Source organism: Pleurodeles waltl, chromosome 7 (genome assembly GCF_031143425.1).
Source record: "Pleurodeles waltl isolate 20211129_DDA chromosome 7, aPleWal1.hap1.20221129, whole genome shotgun sequence".
Lineage (NCBI taxonomy): Eukaryota > Metazoa > Chordata > Amphibia > Caudata > Salamandridae > Pleurodeles > Pleurodeles waltl.
Genome location: NC_090446.1, coordinates 581566197 through 581590101, shown reverse-complemented (window position 1 = coordinate 581590101; position 23905 = coordinate 581566197). Strand labels below are relative to the sequence as shown.

General features: G+C 48.6%; 1 protein-coding gene across 3 annotated transcripts in view; it reads left to right on the top strand.

Annotated features, from left to right (window-relative positions):
• Positions 1-23905, top strand: part of STK36 (serine/threonine kinase 36) — a 254800-nt gene that overhangs the window by 86728 nt on the left and 144167 nt on the right. For all 3 annotated transcript variants that reach the window (XM_069244414.1, XM_069244415.1, XM_069244417.1), the window contains exons 13-14: positions 16458-16563; positions 18192-18336. In XM_069244414.1, the coding sequence (XP_069100515.1) occupies positions 16458-16563; positions 18192-18336 (251 nt within the window). The remainder of the gene's footprint in view (positions 1-16457; positions 16564-18191; positions 18337-23905) is intronic.

The window sequence follows — 23905 nt, the reverse complement described above, 5'->3', positions numbered from 1 at the left end:
ACAATCAGTATTGGGTGCATACAGGTTGATTAGGCATACTTCGTGGCCTCTTAGTAAGCCATACAAAAAAACATATCGGCCCTCTGGGGCTAGTATGTGGTCACGGTGTGTGAAATGGACTCCCAGGGCCACCCAAATCAGCACCTTCCTGCTGTAGCCCGAGTAAGAGGTGGCATAGGTCTATCCCTCCAACTTATTTTAAGAAACTGAATACAGTCCCCTCAAATATGCGTCTCCTGTAAAAAAGCTATATTGCCTTAAGTAGGCATGCATACATCTACGTTTCTCCAATTGAGCAATGCTACGGACATTCCATGTTACAAACTTAGTGTTGGGGTCCATGTGGTGCTTAGAATAGTGTGCCTACAGACCCCATCTTCACTCCGTACTCCCTCTCACCACTCTGCTCTGATAAAGGATTTTCACAGTGCCAGTGATTGTCACACGCAAAGATGCATTGAACAAGGACATACATCAAACAATATACTTCAACAACCCAAACTCTGGTACCCAACTCCCCCATCCCCCAACAATCCACCAGGGAGCCCTACCAAGTACACCCACCCATCCTAGGCCAGTAGGGGACCTGTAGATTCGTCCCCATTGATCTGACTACAAGGAACAAAATCCCTTCTTACATCAACCCGTAAATAATATTAGAACTTGCTGGCTATGCTAGAGGGGAAGTCTCTGAAAGGGGTGTGAGGCAGACTGCACTCAAGCCCCTGCTCTATATCTCCCAACTCATAGGTGGAGACCTGTCCCTAAAGGGATGTGTAGGGAAAAAGCTTTATATCATTCAGCAAAATCCCAGAGCGTGTTGCTTCCCTCCCCTACAGGTCAGACATTAATGTGGAAGTATAGATCTCCAGTCCGAGGCACTTAATCGTACCCCCATATGCCGCCCCGTAGGGGGGGGGCATCATGTCAAGGTATCTGGCAACCCATCTTGATCACTGGATGTCCTTTTCACTCATAGGCGTTCATCAACTAGTATGCACAGGTCGAGACCAGTGAAGAAAGTCAATCTAAACCAATACCAGCATTAGAGGACTCAGGAGCACTGCATCTTTGCTGGAAGGAGTCCTCCTGACTGAGCCGCTTCATAGATTCTCTTAAAGTGCCATTGGCACAAACCTTAATCTTACTCGATGAGCTGCTGCCATTTTGACTCTTCCTTCTAGGTTTTCGATGTCCCCCACGGATTGGCTGACGCGAGGCAGAGGTAGAATCTCGTCCCCATTGAGTTGGATAATGTCCAATCAATTGTGGAAGTGTGTTCAACCATTCACTCGCCTCTATGAACTGAAGAAAATATGCACTGGACACCAAGCCTGGCTGGGAAAAAATAGGCTGTATTTCAGGTTCATATCCCACATCTGCTGTTCTACAGCCAGGAATGATTTTCTTTGCTCCTGTGTGCGCTGAGTTTAGTCCGGTAGGATGGATATTGGTGTCCCTTGAAACTTTGGAGATCCCTGTACCCTGGTGGGGGGGCTCTTGATCATGAAAAATGAAGAGAGTATCTTCGACATAATGGATGTAGTTATCGATTCCTCCCGGAATAATTCAGTGGAGGGCCCCTCTGCCCTTTCAGGAAACTAAACAAAGCAGAGGTTGTTTCTCTGGGACCGGCCCTCAGCATTCTTCACCCGCTCGTCCAAACGTGCCATCAGTTTTCTAGAGGTCAGTCACCGTGGAGTGGAGGTTGCAAACTTCCTGTTGCAAAGCCTCCAGATTCTGCTCGGTCCCAGCCAGGCCTTCTGAAACCTTGTGTAGATCTGCACAGAGCAGATTAACCTCAATGGTGACTGACACTCCGGGGGAGGGTGGGAGGTCGCCAGCAGCATTCCCTCCCAACAGGCGTCAGCAATGATTGCGTATAATTAACAATTTTATTTGTTTGTTGCATCTTATGGCTTCTGTCCTTCAAAATTGTGTTGTAGTATCCTGAAGGGCCTCAGGAGGACAACCTGGGCTACCTCCTGACAGGGACTGTATAGATCTCTTGGTTGGGCCCCTCTTGGGCTCCAGGTTTATCATTATCAGTGTATGGACGATGGGGAGGGCGACCAGCTCCGCCTTTGGCCAATGGTATAATGAATCTCACAGCCCAGGTGTCGTTCTTCAAGCACGGTAGGTACACTCGACACAATCATGCAAGCACAGCAGTGTCGGGGTCACAGTCTTTCCATGTGTCGTAGTGCGAGGAGCTATAAATCCGCAAACAGGGTCTGTGTGCCTGGCAGCGTCAGGGTGATGTGGGACACTATCCGGTATAGAGAAGTCCAGGCATTCAATATGGAACAGGGAGCGGCCGGCGTCCCAACGTGGGCAATACCCTGGGCCCAGCAATGTTTTAACCCCTTCTGTGCCGCGGACGTAGTGGTTACGTCCTGCGGCACAGTGCTGCTGTGCCGAGGACGTAACCACTACGTCCTCGGCACACAGCCCAGAGGGAGCGCTCTCGCTCCCTCTGTGGGGTTCTCCCCCACCCCCCCAAGTCAGGGATGGAAGGGGAAGCCCTTCCCCTCCCACCCCCGACCCCCCACCCCCAACCCCCCCTGTGACGTCAGCGCGCGAGCGCGCGCTGATTAGTCACAGGGTCTCCCCCATCGCGCTGGAAGCAGAGCTTCCAGCGCGATTGAAAAAGAAATGCTTTTGCATTTCTTTTTCAATCCCATGGGGGAGGCCCCGAGAGGCTTCAAAGGGGAGGAAATGTATTTCCTTCCCTTTGAAGTCTCTCACAGGTTTCAAAAGCTGGATTGCTTGCAATCCGGCTTTTGAAACCCCACTAGACACCAGGGATTTTTTTTTTTTTCTTGAAATTGGCAAAAGGGAGCGACCCCTTGGGCAAGGGTCGCTCCCAGGGGGGCATTTTTTTAGGAAGGCCTTTTCTGCCCCCCCTGGGGGCAGATTGGCCTATTATTAGGCCGATCTGCCCCCAGGGGGGGCAGAAACCTCTAGGCACCAGGGACCATTTTTTTTTTTTTTTTTTTTTTTTTTTGTGATGAATTCTTTTTTTTTAGGTGGGGAGCGATCCCTTAGGCAAGGGTCGCTCCCCTACGGGGCAATATATATTTAGGCCATTTCTGCCCCCCTTGGGGGCAGATTGGCCTATTTTGATAAGGCCAATCTGCCCCCAAGGGGGGCAGAAACCATTAGACACCAGGGAGTTTGTTTTTGCGCGCGAATGTCACGCAACAAAGCGACCCCTTTGGCAAGGGTCGCTCCCAGGGGGGGCAATTTTTTGGGAAGGCCTTTTCTGCCCCCCCTGGGGGCAGATCGGCCTATTATTAGGCCGATCTGCCCCCAGGGGGGGAAGAAACCTCTAGGCGCCAGGGCAAATTTTTTTTTTGTGTTTTTTTTTTTTTTTTCTTTTTTTTTTTTTTAGAGATGGGGAGCGACCCATCAGGCAAGGGTCGCTCCCCTGGGGGGCAAATTGTATTTAGACCATTTCTGCCCCCCTGGGGGCAGATTGGCCGATTTTAGGTCAATCTGCCCCCAAGGGGGCAGAAACCACTAGGCACCGGGGATTTGTTTTTTGGCGCCAATGTCACGCAGGGGGAGCGACCCCGTAGGCAAGGGTCGCTCCCGGGGGGGGGGGGTGGGGGGGCAAATTTATTTTAGGCCATTTCTGCCCCCCCGGGGGACAGATCGGCCTATTATTAGGCCGAACTGTCCCCGGGGGGGGGCAGAACACTCTAGGCGCCAGGGCAATTTTTTTTTTGTGTTTTTTTTTTTTGTTGTTTCTTTTTTTAGAGATGGGGAGCGACCCATCAGGCAAGGGTCGCTCCCCTGGGGGGGCAAATTGTATTTAGACCATTTCTGCCCCCCTGGGGGCAGATTGGCCAATTTTAGGTCAATCTGCCCCCAAGGGGGCAGAAACCACAAGGCACCGGGGATTTGTTTTTTAGCGCCAATGTCACGCAGGGGGAGCGACCCCGTAGGCAAGGGTCGCTCCCGGGGGGGGGTGGAGGTTGGGGGGGCAAATTTATTTTAGGCCATTTCTGCCCCCCCGGGGGACAGATCGGCCTATTATTAGGCCGAACTGCCCCCGGGGGGGGGGGGGGCAGAACACACTAGGCGCCAGGGCAATTTTTTTTTTGTGTTTTTTTTTTTTTTGTTGTTTCTTTTTTTAGAGATGGGGAGCGACCCATCAGGCAAGGGTCGCTCCCCTGGGGGGGGCAAATTGTATTTAGACCATTTCTGCCCCCCTGGGGGCAGATTGGCCAATTTTAAGTCAATCTGCCCCCAAGGGGGCAGAAACCACTAGGCACCGGGGATTTGTTTTTTGGCGCCAATGTCACGCAGGGGGAGCGACCCCGTAGGCAAGGGTCGCTCCCGGGGGGGGGTGGGGGTTGGGGGGGCAAATTTATTTTAGGCCATTTCTGCCCCCCCGGGGGACAGATCGGCCTATTATTAGGCCGAACTGCCCCCGGGGGGGGGCAGAACACTCTAGGCGCCAGGGCAATTTTTTTTTGTGTTTTTTTTTTTTGTTGTTTCTTTTTTTAGAGATGGGGAGCGACCCATCAGGCAAGGGTCGCTCCCCTGTGGGGGCAAATTGTATTTAGACCATTTCTGCCCCCCTGGACGCAGATTGGCCAATTTTAGGTCAATCTGCCCCCAAGGGGGCAGAAACCACTAGGCACCGGGGATTTGTTTTTAGCGCCAATGTCACGCAGGGGGAGCGACCCCGTAGGCAAGGGTCGCTCCCGGGGGGGGGGGGGTGGGGCTTGGGGGGGCAAATTTATTTTAGGCCATTTCTGCCCCCCCGGGGGACAGATCGGCCTATTATTAGGCCGAACTGCCCCCGGGGGGGGGCAGAACACTCTAGGCGCCAGGGCAATTTTTTTTTTGTGTTTTTTTTTTTTGTTGTTTCTTTTTTTAGAGATGGGGAGCGACCCATCAGGCAAGGGTCGCTCCCCTGGGGGGGGGCAAATTGTATTTAGACCATTTCTGCCCCCCTGGGGGCAGATTGGCCAATTTTAAGTCAATCTGCCCCCAAGGGGGCAGAAACCACTAGGCACCGGGGATTTGTTTTTTGGCGCCAATGTCACGCAGGGGGAGCGACCCCGTAGGCAAGGGTCGCTCCCGGGGGGGGGGGGTGGGGGTTGGGGGGGCAAATTTATTTTAGGCCATTTCTGCCCCCCGGGGGACAGATCGGCCTATTATTAGGCCGAACTGCCCCCGGGGGGGGGGCAGAACACTCTAGGCGCCAGGGCAATTTTTTTTTTGTGTTTTTTTTTTTTGTTGTTTCTTTTTTTAGAGATGGGGAGCGACCCATCAGGCAAGGGTCGCTTCCCTGGGGGGGCAAATTGTATTTAGACCATTTCTGCCCCCCTGGGGGCAGATTGGCCAATTTTAGGTCAATCTGCCCCCAAGGGGGCAGAAACCACTAGGCACCGGGGATTTGTTTTTTAGCGCCAATGTCACGCAGGGGGAGCGACCCCGTAGGCAAGGGTCGCTCCCGGGGGGGGGGTGGGTGTTGGGGGGGCAAATTTATTTTAGGCCATTTCTGCCCCCCCGGGGGACAGATCGGCCTATTATTAGGCCGAACTGCCCCCGGGGGGGGCAGAACACTCTAGGCACCAGGGCAATTTTTTTTTTGTGTGTTTTTTTTTTGTTGTTTCTTTTTTTAGAGATGGGGAGCGACCCATCAGGCAAGGGTCGCTCCCCTGGGGGGGCAAATTGTATTTAGACCATTTCTGCCCCCCTGGGGGCAGATTGGCCAATTTTAGGTCAATCTGCCCCCAAGGGGGCAGAAACCACTAGGCACCGGGGATTTGTTTTTTGGCGCCAATGTCACGCAGGGGGAGCGACCCCGTAGGCAAGGGTCGCTCGGGGGGTGGGGGTTGGGGGGGCAAATTTATTTTAGGCCATTTCTGCCCCCCCGGGGGACAGATCGGCCTATTATTAGGCCGAACTGCCCCCGGGGGGGGGCAGAACACTCTAGGCGCCAGGGCAATTTTTTTTTGTGTTTTTTTTTTTTGTTGTTTCTTTTTTTAGAGATGGGGAGCGACCCATCAGGCAAGGGTCGCTCCCCTGTGGGGGCAAATTGTATTTAGACCATTTCTGCCCCCCTGGACGCAGATTGGCCAATTTTAGGTCAATCTGCCCCCAAGGGGGCAGAAACCACTAGGCACCGGGGATTTGTTTTTAGCGCCAATGTCACGCAGGGGGAGCGACCCCGTAGGCAAGGGTCGCTCCCGGGGGGGGGGGGGGTGGGGCTTGGGGGGGCAAATTTATTTTAGGCCATTTCTGCCCCCCCGGGGGACAGATCGGCCTATTATTAGGCCGAACTGCCCCCGGGGGGGGGCAGAACACTCTAGGCGCCAGGGCAATTTTTTTTTTGTGTTTTTTTTTTTTGTTGTTTCTTTTTTTAGAGATGGGGAGCGACCCATCAGGCAAGGGTCGCTCCCCTGGGGGGGGGCAAATTGTATTTAGACCATTTCTGCCCCCCTGGGGGCAGATTGGCCAATTTTAAGTCAATCTGCCCCCAAGGGGGCAGAAACCACTAGGCACCGGGGATTTGTTTTTTGGCGCCAATGTCACGCAGGGGGAGCGACCCCGTAGGCAAGGGTCGCTCCCGGGGGGGGGGGGTGGGGGTTGGGGGGGCAAATTTATTTTAGGCCATTTCTGCCCCCCGGGGGACAGATCGGCCTATTATTAGGCCGAACTGCCCCCGGGGGGGGGGCAGAACACTCTAGGCGCCAGGGCAATTTTTTTTTTGTGTTTTTTTTTTTTGTTGTTTCTTTTTTTAGAGATGGGGAGCGACCCATCAGGCAAGGGTCGCTTCCCTGGGGGGGCAAATTGTATTTAGACCATTTCTGCCCCCCTGGGGGCAGATTGGCCAATTTTAGGTCAATCTGCCCCCAAGGGGGCAGAAACCACTAGGCACCGGGGATTTGTTTTTTAGCGCCAATGTCACGCAGGGGGAGCGACCCCGTAGGCAAGGGTCGCTCCCGGGGGGGGGGTGGGTGTTGGGGGGGCAAATTTATTTTAGGCCATTTCTGCCCCCCCGGGGGACAGATCGGCCTATTATTAGGCCGAACTGCCCCCGGGGGGGGCAGAACACTCTAGGCACCAGGGCAATTTTTTTTTTGTGTGTTTTTTTTTTGTTGTTTCTTTTTTTAGAGATGGGGAGCGACCCATCAGGCAAGGGTCGCTCCCCTGGGGGGGCAAATTGTATTTAGACCATTTCTGCCCCCCTGGGGGCAGATTGGCCAATTTTAGGTCAATCTGCCCCCAAGGGGGCAGAAACCACTAGGCACCGGGGATTTGTTTTTTGGCGCCAATGTCACGCAGGGGGAGCGACCCCGTAGGCAAGGGTCGCTCGGGGGGTGGGGGTTGGGGGGGCAAATTTATTTTAGGCCATTTCTGCCCCCCCGGGGGACAGATCGGCCTATTATTAGGCCGAACTGCCCCTGGGGGGGGGGGGGGCAGAAACCTCTAGGCGCCAGGGGAATTTTTCTTTTTTTTCTTTTTTTTTTTTCTTTTTTTTTTTCTTTGTTTTTTTTTTTTTTGAGATGGGGAGCGACCCATCAGGCAAAAGTCGCTCCCCTGGGGGACAAATTGTATTTAGGCCATTTCTGCCCCCCTTGGGGGCAGATTGGCTGAGTTTAGGTCAACCTGCCCCCAAGGGGGCAGAAACCACTAGGCACCGGGGATTTGTTTTTTGGTGCCAATGTCACGCAGGGGGAGCGACCCCGTAGGCAAGGGTCGCTCCCGGCGGGGGAGGGTGGGGGTTGGGGGGGCAAATTTATTTTAGGGCATTTCTGCCCCCCCCCCCTGGGGCCGGCTGAGCTACAGGCCAAACACCACAGGTAGGCACCTTGCAAAAAACACCTCTGTTTTCTGTGAAAAAATATGTTGTGTCCACGTTGTGTTTTGGGCCATTTCCTTTTGTGGGCGCTAGGCCTACCCACAGAAGTGATGTACCATTTTTATCGAGAGACTTAGGGGAACGCTGGGTGGAAGGAAATTTGTGGCTCCTCTCAGATTCCAGAACTTTCTGTCACCGAAATGAGAGGAAAAAGTGTTTTTTGGGCCAAATTTTGATGTTTGCAAAGGATTCTGGGTAACATAACCTGGTCAGAGCCCCGCAAGTCACCCCATCTTGGATTCCCCTGGGTTTCTAGTTTTCAAAAATGCACTGGTTTGCTAGGTTTCCTCAGGTGTCGGCTGAGCTACAGGCCAAAATCCACAGGTAGGCACTGCTTTTTATAAAAAAATGTGATGTGTCCACGTTGTGTTTTGGGCCCTTTCCTTTCGTGGGCGCTAGTCCTACCCACACAAGTGAGGTATCATTTTTATCGGGAGACTTGGGGGAACGCTGGGTAGAAGGAAATTTGTGGCTCCTCTCAGATTCCAGAACTTTCTGCCACAGAAATGTGAGTAACATGTGTATTTTTAGCCAAATTTTGAGGTTTGCAAAGGATTCTGGGTAACAGAACCTGGTCCGAGCCCCGCAAGTCACCCCTCCTTGGATTCCCCTAGGTCTCTAGTTTTCAGAAATGCACAGGTTTGGTAGGTTTCCATAGGTGCCGGCTGAGCTAGAGGCCAAAATCTACAGGTAGGCACTTCGCAAAAAACACCTCTGTTTTTTTCCAAAATTTAGGATGTGTCCACGTTGCGCTTTGGGGTGTTTCCTGTCGCCGGCGCTAGGCCTACCCACGCAAGTGAGGTATCATTTTTATCGGGAGACTTGGGGGAACGCTGGGTAGAAGGAAATTTGTGGCTCCTCTCAGATTCCAGAACTTTCTGCCACAGAAATGTGAGTAACATGTGTATTTTTAGCCAAATTTTGAGGTTTGCAAAGGATTCTGGGTAACAGAACCTGGTCCGAGCCCCGCAAGTCACCCCTTCTTGGATTCCCCTAGGTCTCTAGTTTTCAGAAATGCACAGGTTTGGTAGGTTTCCCTAGGTGCCGGCTGAGCTAGAGGCCAAAATCTACAGGTAGGCACTTTGCAAAAAACACCTCTGTTTTTTTCCAAAATTTAGGATGTGTCCACGTTGCGCTTTGGGGTGTTTCCTGTCGCCGGCGCTAGGCCTACCCACGCAAGTGAGGTATCATTGTTATCGGGAGACTTGGGGGAACGCTGGGTGGAAGGAAATTTGTAGCTCCTCTCAGATTCCAGAACTTTCTGCCACAGAAATGTGAGGGACATGTGTTTTTTTAGCCAAATTTTGAGGTTTGCAAAGGATTCTGGGTAACAGAACCTGGTTCGAGCCACACAAGTCACCCCTCCTTGGATTCCCCTAGGTCTCTAGTTTTCAGAAATGTACAGGTTTGGTAGGTTTCCCTAGGTGGCGGCTGAGCTAGAGGCCAAAATCTCCAGGTAGTCACTTTGCTAAAAACAGCTCTGTTTTCTGTGATGTGTCCACGTTGTGTTTTGGGGCATATCCTGTCGCGGGCGCTAGGCCTACCCACACAAGTGAGGTATCATTTTTATCGGGAGACGTGGGGGAACGCTGGGTGGAAGGAAATTTGTGGCTCCTCTCAGATTCCAGAACTTTCTGCCACAGAAATGTGAGGAACATGTGTTTTTTTAGCCAAATTTTGAGATTTGCAAAGGATTCTGGGTAACAGAACCTAGTCCGAGCCCAGCAAGTCACCCCTCCTTGGATTCCCCTAGGTCTCTAGTTTTCAGAAATGCACAGGTTTGGTAGGTTTCCCTAGGTGGCGGCTGAGCTAGAGGCCAAAATCTACAGGTAGTCACTTTGCTAAAAACAGCTCTGTTTTCTGTGATATGTCCACGTTGTGTTTTGGGGCATATCCTGTCGCGGGCGCTAGGCCTACCCACACAAGTGAGGTATCATTTTTATCGGGAGACGTGGGGGAACGCTGGGTGGAAGGAAATTTGTGGCTCCTCTCAGATTCCAGAACTTTCTGCCACAGAAATGTGAGGAACATGTGTTTTTTTAGCCAAATTTTGAGATTTGCAAAGGATTCTGGGTAACAGAACCTGGTCCGAGCCCCGCAAGTCACCCCTCCTTGGATTCCCCTAGGTCTCTAGTTTTCAGAAATGCACAGGTTTGGTAGGTTTCCCTAGGTGGCGGCTGAGCTAGAGGCCAAAATCTACAGGTAGTCACTTTGCTAAAAACAGCTCTGTTTTCTGTGATATGTCCACGTTGTGTTTTGGGGCATATCCTGTCGCGGGCGCTAGGCCTACCCACACAAGTGAGGTATCATTTTTATCGGGAGACATGGGGGAACGCTGGGTGGAAGGAAATTTGTGGCTCCTCTCAGATTCCAGAACTTTCTGCCACAGAAATGTGAGGAACATGTGTTTTTTTAGCCAAATTTTGAGGTTTGCAAAGGATTCTGGGTAACAGAACCTGGTCCGAGCCCCGCAAGTCACCCCTCCTTGGATTCCCCTAGGTCTCTAGTTTTCAGAAATGCACAGGTTTGGTAGGTTTCCCTAGGTGGCGGCTGAGCTAGAGGCCAAAATCTACAGGTAGTCACTTTGCTAAAAACAGCTCTGTTTTCTGTGATATGTCCACGTTGTGTTTTGGGGCATATCCTGTCGCGGGCGCTAGGCCTACCCACACAAGTGAGGTATCATTTTTATCGGGAGACGTGGGGGAACGCTGGGTGGAAGGAAATTTGTGGCTCCTCTCAGATTCCAGAACTTTCTGCCACAGAAATGTGAGGAACATGTGTTTTTTTAGCGAAATTTTGAGGTTTGCAAAGGATTCTGGGTAACATAACCTGGTCCGAGCCCCGTAAGTCACCCCTCCTTGGATTCCCCTAGGTCTCTAGTTTTCAGAAATGCACAGGTTTGGTAGGTTTCCCTAGGTGGCGGCTGAGCTAGAGGCCAAAATCTACAGGTAGTCACTTTGCTAAAAACAGCTCTGTTTTCTGTGATATGTCCACGTTGTGTTTTGGGGCATATCCTGTCGCGGGCGCTAGGCCTACCCACACAAGTGAGGTATCATTTTTATCGGGAGACGTGGGGGAACGCTGGGTGGAAGGAAATTTTTGGCTCCTCTCAGATTCCAGAACTTTCTGCCACAGAAATGTGAGGAACATGTGTTTTTTTAGCCAAATTTTGAGGTTTGCAAAGGATTCTGGGTAACAGAACCTGGTCCGAGCCCCGCAAGTCACCCCTCCTTGGATTCCCCTAGGTCTCTAGTTTTCAGAAATGCACAGGTTTGGTAGGTTTCCCTAGGTGGCGGCTGAGCTAGAGGCCAAAATCTACAGGTAGTCACTTTGCTAAAAACAGCTCTGTTTTCTGTGATATGTCCACGTTGTGTTTTGGGGCATATCCTGTCGCGGGCGCTAGGCCTACCCACACAAGTGAGGTATCATTTTTATCGGGAGACGTGGGGGAACGCTGGGTGGAAGGAAATTTGTGGCTCCTCTCAGATTCCAGAACTTTCTGCCACAGAAATGTGAGGAACATGTGTTTTTTTAGCCAAATTTTGAGATTTGCAAAGGATTCTGGGTAACAGAACCTGGTCCGAGCCCCGCAAGTCACCCCTCCTTGGATTCCCCTAGGTCTCTAGTTTTCAGAAATGCACAGGTTTGGTAGGTTTCCCTAGGTGGCGGCTGAGCTAGAGGCCAAAATCTACAGGTAGTCACTTTGCTAAAAACAGCTCTGTTTTCTGTGATATGTCCACGTTGTGTTTTGGGGCATATCCTGTCGCGGGCGCTAGGCCTACCCACACAAGTGAGGTATCATTTTTATCGGGAGACATGGGGGAACGCTGGGTGGAAGGAAATTTGTGGCTCCTCTCAGATTCCAGAACTTTCTGCCACAGAAATGTGAGGAACATGTGTTTTTTTAGCCAAATTTTGAGGTTTGCAAAGGATTCTGGGTAACAGAACCTGGTCCGAGCCCCGCAAGTCACCCCTCCTTGGATTCCCCTAGGTCTCTAGTTTTCAGAAATGCACAGGTTTGGTAGGTTTCCCTAGGTGGCGGCTGAGCTAGAGGCCAAAATCTACAGGTAGTCACTTTGCTAAAAACAGCTCTGTTTTCTGTGATATGTCCACGTTGTGTTTTGGGGCATATCCTGTCGCGGGCGCTAGGCCTACCCACACAAGTGAGGTATCATTTTTATCGGGAGACGTGGGGGAACGCTGGGTGGAATGAAATTTGTGGCTCCTCTCAGATTCCAGAACTTTCTGCCACAGAAATGTGAGGAACATGTGTTTTTTTAGCGAAATTTTGAGGTTTGCAAAGGATTCTGGGTAACAGAACCTGGTCCGAGCCCCGCAAGTCACCCCTCCTTGGATTCCCCTAGGTCTCTAGTTTTCAGAAATGCACAGGTTTGGTAGGTTTCCCTAGGTGGCGGCTGAGCTAGAGGCCAAAATCTACAGGTAGTCACTTTGCTAAAAACAGCTCTGTTTTCTGTGATATGTCCACGTTGTGTTTTGGGGTATATCCTGTCGCGGGCGCTAGGCCTACCCACACAAGTGAGGTATCATTTTTATCGGGAGACGTGGGGGAACACTGGGTGGAAGGAAATTTGTGGCTCCTCTCAGATTCCAGAACTTTCTGCCACAGAAATGTGAGGAACATGTGTTTTTTTAGCCAAATTTTGAGGTTTGCAAAGGATTCTGGGTAACAGAACCTGGTCCGAGCCACACAAGTCACCCCTCCTTGGATTCCCCTAGGTCTCTAGTTTTCAGAAATGCACAGGTTTGGTAGGTTTCCCTAGGTGGCGGCTGAGCTAGAGGCCAAAATCTACAGGTAGTCACTTTGCTAAAAACAGCTCTGTTTTCTGTGATGTGTCCACGTTGTGTTTTGGGGCATATCCTGTCGCGGGTGCTAGGCCTACCCACACAAGTGAGGTATCATTTTTATCGGGAGACGTGGGGGAACGCTGGGTGGAAGGAAATTTGTGGCTCCTCTCAGATTCCAGAACTTTCTGCCACAGAAATGTGAGGAACATGTGTTTTTTTAGCCAAATTTTGAGGTTTGCAAAGGATTCTGGGTAACAGAACCTGGTCCGAGCCACACAAGTCACCCCTCCTTGGATTCCCCTAGGTCTCTAGTTTTCAGAAATGCACAGGTTTGGTAGGTTTCCCTAGGTGGCGGCTGAGCTAGAGGCCAAAATCTACAGGTAGTCACTTTGCTAAAAACAGCTCTGTTTTCTGTGATGTGTCCATGTTGTGTTTTGGGGCATATCCTGTCGCGGATGCTAGGCCTACCCACACAAGTGAGGTACCATTTTTATCGGGAGACTTGGGGGAACATAGATTAGCAAAACAAGTACTATTGCCCCTTGTCTTTCTCTACATTTTTTCCTTCCAAATATAGGAGTGTGTGTAAAAAAGACATCTATTTGAGAAATTCCCTGTAATTCACGTGCTACTATGGTCACCCCGGAATTCAGAGATGTGCAAATAACCACTGCTCCTCAACACCTTATCTTGTGCCCTTTTTGGAAATGCAAAGGTTTTCTTGATAGCAATTTTTTACTCCTTATATTTCAGCAAATGAATTGCTTTATACCCGGTATAGAATGAAAACGCACTGCAGGGTGCAGCTCATTTATTGGCTCTGGGTTCCTCGGGTTCTTGATGAACCTACAAGCCCTATATATCCCCGCAACCAGAGGAGTCCAGCAGACGTAACGGTATATTGCTTTCGATAATCTGACATTGCAGGGAAAAGTTACAGAGTAAAACGTAGAGAAAAATTGATGGTTTTTTCACCTCAATTTCAATATTTTTCTTTTTCAGCTGTTATTTTCTGTAGGAAACCCTTGTAGGATCTACACAAATGACCCCTTGCTGAATTCAGAATTTTGTCTACTTTTCAGAAATGTTTAGGTTTCTGGGATCCAGCATTGGTTTCATGACCATTCCTGTCACTGACTGGAAGGAGGCTGAAAGCACAAAAAATTGCACAAATGGGGTATGCCCCAGTAAAATGCCAAAATTGTGTTGAAAAATTGGGTTTTCTGATTCAAGTCTGCCTGTTCCTGAAAGCTGGGAAGCTGCTGAGTTTAGCACCGCAAACCCTTTGTTGATGCCATTTTCAGGGGAAAAACTACAAGCCTTCTTCTGCAGCCACTTTTTCCAATTTTTTTGAAAAAAACGAAATTTTCACTGTATTTTGGCCAATTTCTTGGCCTCCTTCAAGGGAACCCACAAAGTCTGGGTACCTCTAGAATCCCTAGGATGTTGGAAAAAAAGGACGCAAATTTGGCTTGGTTAGCTTATGTGGACAAAAAGTTATGAGGGCCTAAGCGCGAACTGCCCCAAATAGGCAAAAAAAGGCCCGGCACAGGAGGGGGAAAAGGCCTGGCAGCGAAGGGGTTAAACAAGTGCCTTGATCATCATAAACATTTAAACAAGTGAGCACCGCAGCATGTCCTGGAAGAATGCCCACGGAGCCCCCAAGTACCTTGCGGCCTCGGGAAATCATGTGGCGGTGCGTCAGCAGGGGCCGGTATTCACAGCACCATGCACAAGACAGTTGCAGCGGCTAATTCATGGGCCTTCGGGGCGGGGGATAAATAAGAAAGCGCCCAGAGCTCACCTTTTCTTCCTGCTCTCTCCCGCTGCTGCTCTCCGCAGGGCACTGCCTTCAGAGAGTCCCAGGGGAGCAGGCAGCATTGCTCCAAGACATCCTGTCAGGTAGATGGCTCCTCCTCGCGTTTCCTGGGCCGCGGGCTCCGGTGCCGCCCGGCATCTACACAGGAGGCGCCGCTCAACTGCTGTTCAGCCCTGGCCTCTCAGGCATTAAAGCCCCGCGCTTGGGGCCGTCCACACAGCTCCACTGAGGGTCCGCTGGCTTTATGCGGCAGCCGGGGGGAGTGCGGGACACCAGAAGGCACTGTAGACAGCGGGTGTCCACTCTGCCCCTCCATTTGGCTCACTGGACCTTTCGCCTTGCACGGCTACTCGTCGGCGGCTTGTTTACTCAAACGCTCTCAAGTACCTTTCAGAGATTCTGAGCTACCAACAGTGTAGCGGGGGACATGGGGGCTACATCGGAGGGTAGACAACCATCTTGCTTGGCCACACCCAGTATTTGTGTTTTAAGTGGACTAGAGTTAGGAGCCCATACCCTGCACTTTGTGCACACGGTACAGATTTGGACTCTTTTTCTAGAATGGGCACTGTGTTAAAACAGAATCAAAGGCACACAACTAATTGGTATTTAGCAGTTGTGTTCGTTATTGCGTGCAGGCGAGTTGTTTACACAGTACTGAAAAATAAGGCATTATGAGGTACAAGTCATTGTTATTTTAATCATGCTCTATTCCTGACTCCGGTGAAAATGCCAGCGTACTGCATGAGACCTAACAAACAGACTGCAGGAACGCTTCGGTCTTTTAGGCAGTAGAAGCCACTGTGCAACCTGAATTCAGCCTCTGAAGGACCTATCACACACATTTTTCCCATCAGCCACTAGAAATGGATACCTCATCTTCATACTGGTCTGCACTCCTAGGTACATTGCTGTGTCCGTGACTTCTGATTTCCTGTCGCCATAAGTAGTCCGAACAGCCATCAGCCTCTCTCCTGGTACCAGACACACACATGGAGTTACCAAAGCGAGGACAACAGGCACAGGTGCATGCAAGAACACACCTAGACGCCCAGTACATGAGCGGTGTTGATGTTTTGAGCGCTTGAGAATACTACTGTCTTCATTTGTCATCTTGTCTGCTGTTACTCAAGGCTTTGCTGTGAATTCCACTGTTTAGTCCTGCTCTTTGGCTGGCTCTAATGTGTCTTCTAAGTTTTAAACCTGGATTTCCAACATTTACTGCAATTAGCACAAATTGTGATTTATTCTACACTGGACCGGTTGCTGTAATTTCACCTTGTTGAGCTGTTCCTCTTCTTTTAGGAAGAGCTAATCTGTCTCTTCCTTTACTGCTATATCGGTAGACTCTTCCTATAGTAATGGCTCTGCATTCTCTTCTGTATTGCAGGACTGCCTCTTTCTGCCTTTAGTACCAGCTCTGTCTCTTCATTTGTTCTTTGGTTTGCTGTGTTAGTTCTTGGCTGTGCTGTCTATTCTTGCTTTTGGTCTTCATTTTGTTGTCCCTTTCAGTAGTCTTTTTCTCATGTCTCTTCTCTTAGTCTTGCTTTCTATTTCTACTCTAGTGATATATCTGCTGCGTCTTCCTCTAGCACTGCATTTCATGTCGCTGCTTTTACCATTAGCTTTTTTATTTCCTCTTTGCTATCATCCTAGTTCTACTGTCTACTTGACCTTTGCTGCTGGCTCAGTTTACTTCATTTTGTTTGGATTCTGCTGTCTCTTCCTTTCTCTAGTCCTCGTTGCATTTAGTCCTACCTCTGCTTAATGCTCATGTTTGATATTATAACAATTGGGCCCATATGTACTAAAGCATTTTCCCATAGGCACAGAATGGTAAAACTCCTTTGAGACAAGAGGCCTTTAGACCCTAGCATTAGGTACCTATTCTTACAACCTGACAAATCCTTGGTCAAATAATTAACTACCCTCTGCTCCTTCACACAGCCTCCAGGTCTTCCAGCAGGCAGCTGATCACTTCCTTGGCATGCTAGGAAAGTTACTGTCCCAACCTTTTGACAGTGAAATGATTCTGCGAGAGCAAAGTATCATGGTAAATCCTATAACTAAATCTTGCGAAATTGTAGGTAAAGCTCAAACTGTTAATTGGAATGTGAAGTGAGAAAGAGCTAGCGATGGAGAGGACCTATTTCAAACAGTGCCTTTGTTCAGAGAGAATGGGGCGTGATTTGTTGATAAACAAAGAAGTACTTATTAATGAATACTTTACATATATTCCTTACTGTTGCCAATGCACACCAGGCATCAGTGTAGACTTGGAAGACTATCAGCATACCACATGTTGGCACCAGGCAGCATCTTAGCGACTCCACAAAGAAGGTCTTTATCAACACCAATGAAAGCAATGAGGCCACCTCCATACAAATATAGTTCCGCACCCCTGTTGTTTACTCTATTGTTGCGTGCTCACTTTCTCTGGACTGTTTCTGAATTGCCTACATTTGCAGATCTGAGTGCAAAATGCTAAACAAGAAACAGGTGTAAGAACAAGGGAGGTTACGTTGGGTTGATATCAATAGTGATTGTGAAGTGGTTGGTCCATCAACCTAAACAGGTTTAGTGCAATACATTTTACTTGAATCAATAATGACTACTGTAGGGGTTTCCCTTTTAAGTTTGTGAGATGGTTTCTCTTATTGATTAAAATCCATTAATGTTGAAAGGTAGGGAGGGGTAAGAGGGCCTTTTTGGTTCCTCCAGTTGAGGCTGAAGTAACAGAGATAGATATCTTTCAGTACTAAAGTTTGTTGCGAGGTGAGATAGTCTCAATTGTTCATTGAAATTTGAGTGATGTCTAATGGGTGATAGATGATATGAATGTAGATTGTTTCAGTAGGTCACATGTTCCAGAATACTTTCAATGATTCAAAGGAGGTTTGATCTTTATACAGAGAAATGAGATAACACACAACATTTTACTTTGCTGCTTCTGATCATGTTGTAACTAGTTTGAACAAGACTGTCAGTACTGCCTGTGAGCTTTTGTTTAGCTAGGATTCAGTAAGGAATTGTATATCTGCATTGTAAATATAAATAATTTTGGAAGTTGAGGGATGGTGCACACCAAAGAATTGAGGTTTTGAGGGATGCGTCAAAGGGAAGTATGTATTGTGTTATCAGTGATTTTATGTAGTGTCATAAGTGAGTGTTTTTAAGGTTAAATGGTAGCAAACTCTTTGGGGGTAGCTAGGTTTGCAGAGAATTGGAATGTTGTGGTAAAACTTTTGAAAATACGTTTGAATATTCATTTCATACTCCTTGAGCGTGGATGAGATGAGAGTTGTCATAGTTGTTGAACATATTTATTCTCTTGTGTACAGTCAATTGTGGAAGGGCATTTGAAATCTGGTTGTTCCGTGTTTAATTTAATTTATTTAAGCTGTGTATTTTGTGCTTATTATTCTCGTACAATATTTACTGACTCATTTGCCAATAGTCCATAACATAAGCCACAATCCATTTTGAATTTTATTAAACATATTTATTTGCGATCTGCTTTGGTCTCTGCATGAGTGGGTGAAGAGAGAGGGACTTTTTGGGAGATGTTTCTTTCCTCTTTGAGAAATGAAGAGGAGAAAGAAAAGAGCTAAAGAGCTCGAGGAAGATGGCCATTGGCTCTTCTGCTCCTCAAACGTTTTCACATTACGTCTACCCTTGTAGTGCCTGATTTTCCTGTGTGAGGCAATGGATTCCAGTACTATGTCTATCTACAGCAGCTTCTACTCTAACTTGCTATCCGAGCACCAGGCGTTTCTGGATGGGCTTCTGCGGGAGGCCCTGTCCTCTGGACCCCATTCGCTCATAGGTAAGAAGAGTCTCTTGCTGAAATACTACCCAGTGTGTTACAGTTCTGCAGCACTGTATCAACATTTATTTTGTGATCAAAGACTATATATTCCATATCATAGTCAACATGAAGGCACATCATTTATGAATTTATCATCTGAAAATGTACAAAGATAGTACTGCAGTGTGTAGCACAGCCAGATGGAAATCTGTTTATTGTTAGCTGCTCATAGCAATTTTATAACAACAAGCCGTATCTTAAGGTGCTTCATGAGTGCTCTCCTAAACAGAGGGTGCTTCTCTGTGCCTGCAGACGTGGTGCATACACCAAAAAATTACATAATGGTATATTTGACTCAAAATACATATTGCATAACACTTTATTTCTTCTTGATGGCAAGCTTACTAAACTCAGTAATTAAACCAAAAATTAAAACTACAAAACTAATGATCTAGCAAAATACAAGATCAATATTATTTAGCAGTTTTTTTATTTATAAGTGCTATGTCAACATTGCATCATTATTTGACTTACAACCAAGGTATTCAGACAAATATGTAATAATCTTGCATAACACTACCTAATTTCCAGCTGTCAGATTCATCCTAGATCTGCCTTAATGTATGAATACATACATACACATGTTCAATGTGATTAATCCTAATCTTTTTTTCATCCAAATACAGTATGATGGTTGCTGGTGAGACTCTCATTCTAAAGTATTTAAAGAATGTACCACTAGCGTAGAGTGTTCTAAGCTTGATTTTTGCATGCACCTAAACCTTGCAAGGCGATTTTAGCTGCTGTTGTTCTTGTGCAATGTCATTTATTAACTAAACAATGAGAAATCAACCACCAAAGAGACAGGCACGCTCAAAACTGTCAGTGCCCGTGTCAGGGAAGGACTGATTCCCTGTATTTAATTCTCACACAAATTGACACACAGTCAAACGCGGCACTCACAGGATTCTTGGGATTTCTTGTTTAATCTGCAACTGTTTAACCCAACACCAATGCGTTTTGACTAACAAGGTATTGATCACGGTAAACGAGTGATCCATTCTTAGCTATTATACTCTTGCCCTCTTCTGCCTTTATGTGGCATTATGGGATATGTAGTCCTAAAATCATTATAAAAATAAAATACCACCAAACTGTGAACAAAATCCTATAAACAACATATAAAACTAATATATACACTTTCCAAATTTATTTTGTCACTTATAGTCATCAAATAATATCCTCTCATGCTGATTAATACATTTTCCATAATCCCAATACCCCAAGCAAGAATGTTATTTCATCCTCATTTTTTTGGGGCCATTTCTTTCCCATCCTTGTTGCTGGAGTTAATAGATTTAGTATAGAAAGTGACGGTCTAGTACCCCCTCTCTGAAACCCAATCAGCATATTACTCAATTGTCAATATTGTCACAGTCATCCTATTCTATGAAGTGGAAACATTTTAATTCTAGATCAGCTCAATTAAATCATGTATTAACATTCATATTCATAAATGACAGTACAATTCTTTATCGCCATTTATCCCATACGGGATCTTGGTTTTTAATCTAATGATGTACTTTGATTCTAAACGCCTCAATTGTTGAACTCTGTCACCTCCTCTTTCTTGTTTTTTAATTGTTGCAACCCTAAAATACTTCATATGTAACTAATTAAATCTATCACGATTTTTCAAATGTTTAGTCATGGCGTAATTCGTATCTTCATTTTGTATCGCCCATATATGTTCAAGTGTTCACTTCTTTAATGGACAAATAGTACTTCCCACATACTTTAACCCACAAAGACATTCTATAACCTACACTACAAATGTTGTTTCGCACGTAATCCTGTCTACAATGGGGATTTCTCTTCCCCGAAAATCTACAACCTTTTTCTTATTGCAGTCTATCTTTACAAAAACAATCGAGCATTCCTGGGTCACCATGGAGACCCGATTCGGTTCCCTGGCTGCTGATTTCACACTCCTCCGTGTCGACCAGCGTGAATTGGTGGGCAGAGTCTTAGACGACGAAACAACCCTAGCTGCCTTGCTCCCACTCACCAAAGACAATCAATCCGCCATCGAAGAATCCCAGTGCCGAGTTCCACAACTGGAAAATAGGGCGGAGGATCTGAAGGGGGTTCTCAGAGGAACAACATACAACTCCTGGGCCTCCCAGAAGGGATTGAGGGGGTCAGACCCCCCTTCCTTTCTTGGAGAACAGGTTTAAGTCCTTCACCCCAGCCTCGGATCTCACCCCCTTTTACTCCCTTGAGAGGGTGCACCTGGTCCCAGCAAGGCAGCCATCCCCAGTCTCACCTCCCTGCCCCATGCTGGTAAAACTGCTCCACTTCAGAGACAGGGACCCCATACTCTGTGCTGCCAGACGGGCGGGCCCTCTTCAGGTGGAGGACAAAGTCATCATGATGTTTCCAGATTACACACAGGTTGTGCAGTGTCAGCAATCCTCTTTCCTGGAGATCAAATTCTGCCTCCGCCAGCAGGGAGTACAGTACTCTCTGCTGTTCCCCACTTGCCTCAGGATAATGTCTGGAGGGACCACTACATTCTTCACAGATCCCAACGGGGCTTGGGAATGGGCTGAGCACCATTGAGGAGACCCACCTAGGGCCTTGGCCAACTACGTGGTGGGGTCCCGGGGCGGGCATCAAAGAACGGGGTGGGGCAGGACTCAGCTGGGACCTTCTTTCTGGATCTCACCTACAAGCCCCCCCAACCTGGAACAGATCATCACAGATCGTCAGATAGCCCTTCAGGCAGCTGGAGGCCTGGGCCCTCCTCCTGTTGGCACAGATAATGCCCCCCACCTTTTCTCCTCTGAGAAAGACTCTCTACACTCTGATGACACCTCTACTGACTCGCAGCCCCTTTCAATGGTGACTTCCCTGACTGTAGGCACTCTCATTTAATTGTTGATGCTATGATCTCTGCTGCAAACAGTCTCTCAATAGCATGTTGTTGCCGGAACGCCCCCTCGCACCATGGTCGGGGGCTTTAACACTGAACTTTGATGGGCCTCTGGCGGCACTGTTTGGTACACACACTGTCTTCCCCCACGATACACTAAGGCATAATGAACATGTTTAGTTTGGGAAGATCGCCAGTTGCAATGAGCCCCCAGTATTGGGTTACTTTCTTTGTTCAGTTATTGTTCTTTCCCTCCACCGCTCTTTCCCTAGCACCCGTCACACACAGTTGGACAGACTCCTCTTGGCATCTGAAGCACGGTCAGAGCAACTGCAACGTGGTCACCCTTCACCCTACACTCTGGTCACCTCTCACACATCATGGCTCCAACCTCTTACATTCAATATGTCACCTTTAACATACGCGGCATGCGCACTACTCAACATATGCACAGAGCATGCTGATAAGGGTTCGCCAGGAGATCCCCTTCTAGGAAGTTCACAGGGAATTTTACAAAGATGGATGTTTTGCCCTCTTGGAGGGTCGCTTGAATGGACAACTGGTCCTCCTCAGCACTATTTATGAACCCAACGCTGACCAGGGGGCATTCTGGGGTCTCCTCTCCACCACACTCGCCCACAGCACAACAGCACCGTTGGCTCTGGATGGTGATACAGTTGCATCTTAGGCCTTACACTGAACAGACCCCACTCCCGCTGCCTCGCTCCCCCCACATGCTCAGGTGAACGCTTCCGTACCTGGGTACATCACTGGTCGCTCACTGATGCAGGGAGCTCCTGCCACCCCACAACCCGGCTATATTCCTTTCATTTGATCCCACATAACTTCTATGTCCGCCTTCCTCTGCTCCCCCACACTGGTGTCGTTAATCCAACACATGGACTACCTGGGTCGGATAATCTCCAACCACGAGGCACATGTTATGGATATTAAATGGGTGCCCCTCCCATACCCACTTGGAATCTACTGTGTGGTTGTCCCGAGGACCCGGTGTTCCGAAAGGAACAAGAGTACTGCATTAAATGGTACTTCTCTGACAACCACAGCACAACTTCCACTAGGATGAAGAAGTAGGACACCTTCAAAGTGGTCACTAGAGGAGCATGCATTCAACAGATCGCTGGAGTCTGTCGGGTTCTCAAGAAGGAAATAGAGAGAGACGAAGGAACCCTGCAGGACCTTAGCAAAGCTGCAGATGCTGACCCTACACTCACCCCACAGTTACCTGATGCTTGGACCATGCACACTACTCTCCTACAGTGTCTACATCGTTATAAATACACAGCATACGCTGCCAGGGTCCACAGAGAAGGCGACAAACCTGGTCGACTCCTGACGTGGGTGGCTCACTAGGACTCAAGTACTCGTCCTATCACTGAGGCCATAACACTTGCAGGTGTCACAGTTTGCACTCAGACTGACATCCTTCAGGCCTTCTATGACTATTACTCTTCCCTGTACAGCGCACTTTAGGTTCCCGCCCAGTCTTATCCTCCCACAGATGTCGGCTTCTTTGAGGACTTCCCTTGACGTGGACATCACACCCACAGACGTCAAACAGGCAATCAGCGATCATGCCCGAAGCAAGGCTCCGGGGCTAGATGGCCTGCCTCTGGAGTACTAACACACTTTTTCATCACTTCTGTTGGCCACACTGTACATGGCGGGGCTGGATGGTGAGCAGGAACTCCGTATGCGAGTCACTCTTGGTCTCCATCCCCAAGCCAGACAAAGACCCCATGCAGCTAACTGCATACAGACATTTCAATACTCAAGGCTTACTGCAGGATACTAGGCAACATGCTGGCTGATCAATACGCTCAGGTCCTTCCTGACTTAGTGCATCCTGACCAGAATAGCTTCATCCCAGGCCGAAGCACCTCCCAGAACGCTTGGTGCCTCTTCAACTTGCAAGAACAGTTAAAGGGGTGATACCCGCAAGCAGCCTGCCTTATACTAGATCTGGCAAAGGCATTTGATACCATGACATGGCGCTATCTATTTGCTGTGCTGGCCCGTCTGGGGATTGGCCCCAAACTCTTGGCCTACACTAAACTGCTGTACACTAACCCAGTGTCTCGAATTCGCTTGGGCCACCTTGTCTTGTCCTCTTTTGCGGTACACCATGGGACACGACAGGGCTGCCCCGCTATCCCCCCCGTTATTTGCGCTCAGTATGGAACCACTGGCCATACAGCTGCGCAGGGAGGGTCTGGGATGGGGCATCCCTCTAGTGGGCAGGACCCACGCAGTGTCCCCATACACAATCGATTTACTACCTTATGTCCGTGATAAAGCGGCTGACCGAACACCCATTTGGGACACACTGGCAGAGTTCACCTCGTCGGCGGGACTCAGGGTTAACTGGGCAAAATCGGTTATTTACCCACTCCACCCCTGGCAAATACCTGGGGAAGTGCACTTTGGTACAACCGGTCTTAACTGGCAAGGCCAGGCACCACGGTACCTAGGAGTCCGCCTCTAACACACCACCTTTATGAGGGAAACATCTACAGAGTCCTGGCAAATGTTCGGTCCCAGATACAATTCTGGTGGTCTCTCCCACTAGCCCCCATTGGCAAGATTGCCCTGGTGAAAATGGTAGTTCTGCCACGCCTCCTCTACCACTTT